At 40.4% G+C, this 8137-nt stretch overlaps 1 protein-coding gene across 2 annotated transcripts in view; it reads right to left on the reverse strand.

Annotated features, from left to right (window-relative positions):
* Positions 1–8137, reverse strand: part of TPP2 (tripeptidyl peptidase 2) — a 55439-nt gene that overhangs the window by 37743 nt on the left and 9559 nt on the right. For both annotated transcript variants that reach the window (XM_018576617.1, XM_018576616.1), the window contains exons 5-12: positions 7746–7870; positions 7228–7391; positions 5208–5362; positions 3118–3194; positions 2099–2226; positions 1721–1820; positions 1209–1357; positions 966–1081 (exon numbers count right to left, since the gene is read on the reverse strand). In XM_018576617.1, coding sequence (XP_018432119.1) covers positions 966–1081; positions 1209–1357; positions 1721–1820; positions 2099–2226; positions 3118–3194; positions 5208–5362; positions 7228–7391; positions 7746–7870 — 1014 coding nt within the window. The remainder of the gene's footprint in view (positions 1–965; positions 1082–1208; positions 1358–1720; positions 1821–2098; positions 2227–3117; positions 3195–5207; positions 5363–7227; positions 7392–7745; positions 7871–8137) is intronic.

Consider the following 8137-nt stretch of genomic DNA (forward strand, 5'->3'; position numbering starts at 1 on the left):
GTGTCCCCCCCCCCCCCCCATTATTGCAGATGTTAAGATTGACATTTTAGCCTTGAAGATTACTTTAAACCCACCAACATTATACATTTTCTGAAAGCAGAGAGCATGCAGAATTAAATGATTGCAGTTGCAATTAATGTGAAACAATACTAGTGGAACTGTTTATCAAACTCATATTTTCAGTAAACACTCAAATTAATTTTCGTGCAAGCAAACAATATAAAATCCCAATTTTATGGTATTGTATTAAAAAAATGAGGTTGTGCCAAGTAAATGGATATCAAAGATGACAAACCTGTAAAAACAGTAAAAACGCTGGTACCCGAAACTGTCAATTAAAAGCTTCTACAGGTCATCAGTTTAGAATTAACCATCAATAATAGTCCTAGAATTATTGCCCATACTACATTGTGGGGCGGTGCCCAACTCATGGCCCAGCCATCATTTTTGTTTGTATGTATTCCACACAATAGTCGATATCTGGCTGAGGGGGTGTAAACATACTCCCGACTGCTATATCAAGAGTCTATTGACAGGTCTGTGCTGCCATGGACATAGTACTTGCATCCACGGGAGAGAAAAAGGTTAAAGGGTACTGTAGAGTTAACAGGTCAGGAGTATTTGTAGGAGGTTTTGGTTGTGCAAAAGGGTGTTGCGATTTGGCAAGAGATGTCTTGAATTCTCCGAGAAGGTTTTTGGGACATTGGAAACAGCAGACTCTAGATTCTGCTGGCTGATGAAACCTATGCCTGTGGTACTGAAATATGTATTTCACCGAAGGAAGCAGGTTTTCTTAAAGTTTATGACTATACTACTGAAGAGAAGCCCTTTTATTTTAAGTTTGGTTGTTGTTAAAGTCTTTTAGGTTTTGAAAATGATTTAGGATAACAGGGCCCTACATTGGTAGGAATGTTATATATGGATTTTAAGATACAAAATAATTGTTTTTCTAAACATAGAAATACCTGAATAATTCCATGCCCTTGGGCAAACACTTCAATGTTTTCAGCCTTCAAAGCAGTATTCTCCAATGCTCTTCTCACTGAATGTACAGTGTAAGCAACACCGTTTGCTTTAAGGCCTGATTAAAAAGTAGAAAAAAACAACACATTATGATTTACATAATATTACACACAAACACTGAAGGGGGGGAAAAAAAACAAAAAACTACCTTAGACCGGCTTCTGAAATGTGCAGGTTACACTTACCTGATAGTACTAGTGCAATGCCTCCACAAGCATTCGGAGAAGACATTGATGTTCCATTCATTAGCTGAGTACCCCGCAATGTCCAGTTTGGCACAGAGGCAATAGCTCCTCCTGGAGCACTAATACTGACTCCAAGAGCTCCATCAGTGCTGGTGAAGGAAAAAAAAAAAAAAGACTCACTAAGTGCCTCACTATATACAGTTTATACAGTTTTCTTAAGGAAATATTTTTTTGTGACTCTGTTGCAACGTTTCTTACCTGGAAATTTTTCATGTTGTACCCTGTTGTTGCAGTTTGACAATACTAAATCACTGTCTCTCAATAAGCAACCACAATGTCAGCATACCATGTGTGCTTCTTCAGCCAGCTGAAGGAGCTCACAGGCAAAACATGCAGGAATCTGACATCTGTTCGTTTGAAGGATTGTCATCACCTTCACCAAAAACTACTTAATATGCACTAGCATAACGTATGACCTTCTAAGCAAATATAGATCCCAGGCGAAAACATACCTAGGACCTCTTGAAGACCATGTGTACTGATTGGCAGGAAGTTTTTCACGGAGGGAATATTCTGCAACCATCATGTCTGGTGAAACATAGGCACCCACACCTGCAGGAAACAGGAACAAAATACTAAGGTTATCCAGCATTCCTAGTCCATTAGCGTCTACTGCAGGGTCAGTCAATCAATGCAGATGTTACCAGAAGTACCAAACTAAGGATAACCAACAGTTGATTCAATCCACTAACCAATGTTAAGAGATAATTTTCACCCATCAATGAACATACAATTTAACCAAGTTTGTACTGATGTACTGCTCTGACCTTAGTCGTTTTTATCAACCAGCACCCAGCTTTTACCTGTAAGCTGGAAAATCAACAACTTACCAATGACGCTGGAGGTAGTTCCACCTGGACAGCCAACTGTGGAAAGACATGGACCATTATTTCCAGCACTTGACACATAAATGATGTTATTTTTCCACACCGCTTCATTTATTGCCTCACATATTCTCCTGCATGAAGAAAAAGTGAGAGAAATTATTGTACCCTCATAAAACGCAACCTATTTAATAGTTTAGTGAGGACTGCATGCTCAAATTACCCTAGAAACTTTAGGATGAAATCCTTTGCTTTCAGACGATTAGTTATGAGGTAGGGCTTGCTGTAAACTCAGTTTGCCTGAGATCACCCATGCCTACTCAAGACTACGATTGCTGCCCCCATTTCATGAGCCAATCCATGGCGGCAGGTGCGGCACGGTGTTCCCTGCCCCTTTGTGATGTATAACTGCAGGGTGAGGAAGGCAACCGCCGCCAATAATTGGGGTAGGGTCAAAATTTTGAGTGGGCTTGGGCAAACTTTGATCCACTGAGTTTGCACCAAGCTCAGCCTCATCTCTAATGAGTAACAATCCTCTGTTGCTTCTGTCACCAGTACAGCATTCAGAGGTAACACAACACAATTATTGGCCTTGTAAAAGGGCAGCAGTGATAAGTATTTTTAACAAATGCTCCACTATAGTTACTCTTCATCAAAGCCAATTTAAAGCTGGCCATAAACTGCTAGTTTACAAAAACGTTCATACAAAAAATGTCGTCAGAACACCCAATAATACCATCAGGGACTGTTTTAAACATTTGAATCTGGAAATGAATGAAGTTCCTCGAACGAAAAGCACATTCGCTGTTAGAATTTCAGTCGAGAAAAAAAAAATCCATTCTGCTCCTTTGGTCCCCCCGCCACCACGGTTGAAAACGGGTTGTCGATTTGACCCCATTAGGAATTAGAAAATCAAATGAACGTTCCAAAATAATTTTTGCAAATGAAATTCTACTGGTGTATGGCCAGCTTTACACTGTGCATTCAGTTTCCATCCTCAGTGCTTAGACTTAACAGAAACATACCCAGTATTTGGCCAGTGTGTTGCTTCACCATAACTGTAATTGACCAGGTCACATTTATACTTTATTGCTTCAATCATCTGTGAAAGAAAAACTGTGTCAAAAGCACAAAGAGTACTAGCCATACATTTCAACATAAAATAGACAGAAGTTGAATACAACCAAAACTTAGCGGTTTGAGTACCGAGAGGAAACAATTGAAAGGAGACTCTTAAAAAATCCTGATACAGCTCTGTGAAACTGGAAAAGTAGGTTAACCATTTAGCAGCCGGGAGAATGGGCAGGTTTAGTAGATGTTGATGGGCAGGAATTGTATCAATATTTGCCAACCATCAAAGCAAGTGCCACTAGCCAGCTTCTACTGTTACCTTTAACTCACATGACTAAGTGGGATCGAAGCAAGTTAAAAAAGACCAATTTTTTTCTCCCATGGAAAAAGGAATGATTAGAGTGGAGAGAGGCTGTCGACAATAGGGGAAAGTCCCAAGTGCAATAGCATTCACTAGAGGGCCAATTTATAAATCAACCGCCTAGCCAGTCACACATCATTCCCACCACTAGATAGAGCAGAGCCCCATCCAGAGGCCGGAAAGCTGCATGAATGGCATTTGACGACCGTATGGCTGGGTGGAAGATTTAAAAATCCGCTCCAAAGTATATTTCATATCCATTTTTCTGATCTATATTTGCTCTTGAAGGATCCTCGATCCAGTACCTGTCCCTGAAGAGCCTATAATCTAATGCACCTACTTAAATCACAAACAGCAGGACTTGTAACCAACTGACCTACAAGTTTCTGGGTTGTGAGAGGACACCCAAGCTAACAGGAGGAGAAAATTCAGATCTCTTTCACTGTCCCTAGCGGTAACTCATCCCAGCAACTTTGCCACCATGCTGCCCAGAAGAAAATACAACCAAATGAATGAAACTGACAATAATTACGCAATTACTATTAGGAGAGTGAGGCTGTGTAAATACCATAAAAACAGATATTGGATAAACATGTATTAAATGGGCCAAACAATCACATTTCTTATTGTCTTATTTCTTAATTTATTGAGCATATTTCCATTCCATGGGATAGCCAAAGCTGTTAAATAACAGATGTTAGGCAACTTGCCAGGTATCAAAACTGTAAGGGCCCATTCATACCACATGGTTGGACTGTGTTGCTCAACACAGGTAAAATACTATTAACAACAAAAAAAAAACCAACAAAAAAGCAGAAATCCATTGATGGAAAATAGGCTCATTGGTGTGTACCGGGTAAAAATTAAAACATGCAGCATTTAAAAATGCAGTTTGGAACATCACAGCGCGTTGAAACGCACTTTCAGAAAAAAATTATGTATTTCGGCATCTGCGCATTAAAGCAACACGATAAAGCGTATCAAGCCAATGCATTATAAAAAGGATGTGTACACATATCAACTCACTGAAGTGCATTTAGTGTGCTTTAACATGCAAACCGCACAGGAAGTCGTGTGAGTCCACCCTTAGTTTACAACTACAAAAACTGTAAACATGCAAAAATGTGGTTCTAGTATGTCCCAGCCATTTGATTTTTGGTAAGAAACTCATAACTATACATGAAAAGTTCTAAAACAATCTTATGTGACTGATAATCTTCCTAGTATGGACAGCAGTCCAGACAAGAGTAGAGTAATCCTGCTAGACCTGTCCTCCTACCAGAACTGTTGCTATAACACTATGTACCATTTTGTGAAGCTCTCATCAAGTGATCATTTACAAAACCTTTCAATAAAGGCAAAAAAAAGTCCACGTTTATAATAACCACAAAGGGCCAATTTCTACTTCTGTGCTTTTGTTACACTTTCCTGCGCCCACAAACTACACTGTATGAAGAACACTGTACCAACAGTTACTTTGTAAAACGCCTCTTTCCTGCAGCTTAGGCTCAGTGTCCAAATCCTTCCATACAGATAGCAATGCATGTAAAACCTGTCTCACATTCTTTTCTTTTGCATTTTAATCCAGGAGTTATACAGAAACAGCCTTAAAAAAAGAATAATCAAATGTATACAGAAAATGTGCACCACAACAAACAAAACACACATGAACACAAACCATACCGCTCTAATCAATCCTGTGCCAGTCTCCATTGTGCTGAGCCTAGTATCACCAATCTTTATGGCTAGGATCTGGGCTCCTGGAGCTACACCATTTCTTTCAGGTTCATCAGGAAAATGACCAGCAGCAATACTAGCCACATGTGTCCCATGAGCACCTGTAATATACACAAATATTACATTTTATAGAATAGAAGAGTCCACTGAAGAACCCATAAGATATTGGAGTGAAACCACATTGTTGAGCAAATAAAACTGATTCTAGTGCCCACTGTGCCACCTTTTTGACCATGGACCATACTTAGGGTGTAGCATGAAGCATGGTCACATACAGCATCCCCAAAACCCAAACTGCACCCCCTTTTCCAAAATTGCAAGAGCATCTTGAGCAGCATTCTGGTATTATCTAAATTTAGAACAGATGTGGGTGGCTCAGCATGCACATATACTCATCTAGGTCTGGGACAGCTCAATAGAAAATGAGAGGGACTATACAGAGAGCATGAAGGATCCCTGCACACTCTCAGCTCTGCAACAACTTTCTCCAGCCCCATAACAGCAGGTCTGTACCTCTATATGGACCTGGGGCTGGCATTATGGGCTTTTGAATGGCACTCGCAACGTAATGCTTTGCATGCTTCAATGCAAAAAAATGAAAGACATTTGTAACTGTACATTGGCCTTTAAAGAGCAAAGCAGCAGCGGTGTAAGCCATAGCAGGATATGACTGGCATATGCAACATAATCAGAATTATTAACAGAATTATTGTCACATTAGGATTTTAGTAAAAACCTAAATTGACTACACAAACAACCCAAACCCCACAGTATAAAACATTGTTGATTGTAGACCTCTGTTAAAAACATAATTCACTCAAGGCCACTGAGGGAAACAGGAAGCCTTTACCTTTGGATTTCACTGTTGCCTACCGGCAGATTGGAAACTGGCACACAAAACACTGTAGGCAAGCCCAGGATAACCTGTCTTACTGTCTGCATGCCTCAGTTTTTTGCTAGTGTCCTAGGAGGATGGATGTCTTTTCATCTGCTTTGCTGGGGGGAAAAAAATCTAACCTAATTCTTTATTTATTTTTCCTCTTCAAATCAAGATTCTTCTCTACATCACTGTTAGAACTGGTCTCTAAAATTGCAGCTATATGGTGCGGCCTAGGCGTTTTGAGAGCCGCAACCAGAATCGGATGGACTGGACTTTGCAGGGCTAGCCTAAAACTGACCTTGGGGCACCGGGATCCGTATAAGGTGATTCCCAGACCCCCATTCTGGTAACAAGTTACCCGCAAATGGCTTTACAGGTCTAGATCCACTGGCATTGCTTCAACGATTGCACTGTCTTTGGCCAATTGGGACAAGCACTGGGAGCTACCTTATTCGTCCGGATTGCAGGGCACCCCTATCCCTTTAAATCAGTCACTAAAACTGGGGATGAGGTTAATGCTGGGGGACTGTGTACTTATGTCATCCATTTGGTGGAGTGTCACACTCCCTGCTTTCTTTCCCACCATTCAACGTCAAGAAAGGAACTCCCCGCTGCTGCTACAAATGCAAAGAGCCTTGTGGAACTCTGATCTTTGGGCTATTCTTCCTGCCGCTCTAAAGTGACTTTGCTCACTTCCTGCAATCCAAACCTTAGCGCTACCTGATGTCTGTGTTTAAGAATCTGAGCTTATGTTGCCCTCCCGCTTTTGCAAAATGTCAGTTTCTAGACACAGAGGACAGTTGTGCTGGCAAATGTTGAGCCCCAGATCACACTTGTTCTGTGCCTTCCGAAGGTACCAATATCTGCAACCTGGAATCCTGTTACCCTATGATAATAGGGTCTACCATTGTCACTGGTTTAATTTATGGCGCCCCTGGATGAGACAGAGTGTCACCCTGGACTTTTCAGCAAGTTTTCCTTCAGGGCTTCATTACAGGGGTGTTTTCCATCCCTGCAGATAGGCGAGAGTTGAGCTTAGTTTTAAACAGAATTGAAAACTAATATATACACCTCCATAGACCTTACCTCCACTTGTTACAATACACAGCAAATTCCCTTCATCATAAATGTTCACTGAGTAATTTAGCATTTCTGATGTGCCAAATGATGCATATTCTTGTGTTTCTCTGTAACTTCCTATTACAGTGCAAGCTTCTAGATTTCCACTTTCACTTGTGTCCATGCAGGCACTAGAAGAAAAAAAAAAATGTATGCAAATTCAACAATTCCGATCATTGATAAAAAAAACAAAATTATAATATAGCACCTAAAAAAATAAATAAAATGTATGACTTACTTATCCTGCAATGACAGAACAAGAAAATGACATACTGTGTCGAATGTGCATTGTACCTATACCGCATTTGAAAGAAACCTATTCAAGTACTCGGGTTCGATTGCTCATTTGCCCAGCTTAACCACATTTTACAACAACTGGACTTTCCCTTCCAGGCTGAAGTAACCTCCACCATATGTACATTTGCCATTCACAATCACATGTGGTTTTCAAACAGCTGATTTTCAATGAACCACTAAGTACTTACCGCCATGTTTCCCCATCATGCCACACCAAACAGTCATACACTGGACCCGGATCACTATACTTCTTCTCAAATGAGTTTAGCAGTTCCACCTGATTTTGAACATCTTCCTTGATCAGTTTTCCCATCTATAAAAATAAACTAAATATCATTAGAAAGTCATGAAAATCCACAGCTTTTACCAGGAGCGTGACTAACATAATACCACACATGCAATTAAGGTCCGTTACTCATTGGATTTTCATACTCCGAGCCCTTAGTAGAAATACAGTCTCCAAAATGTACAAAAGATCTTTCTGCTGAACACTTTTTCACTAAGCATGTGGGTGGCCCAGGTTGTGGGTGGCCCAGGTTAATGCAGAAAACAAGATATTATACTGCAGTCCAAATAAGAG

The sequence above is a fragment of the Nanorana parkeri genome, unplaced genomic scaffold (genome assembly GCF_000935625.1).
Source record: "Nanorana parkeri isolate BGI_ZX_2015 unplaced genomic scaffold, ASM93562v1 scaffold71, whole genome shotgun sequence".
NCBI classification, from domain to species: domain Eukaryota; kingdom Metazoa; phylum Chordata; class Amphibia; order Anura; family Dicroglossidae; genus Nanorana; species Nanorana parkeri.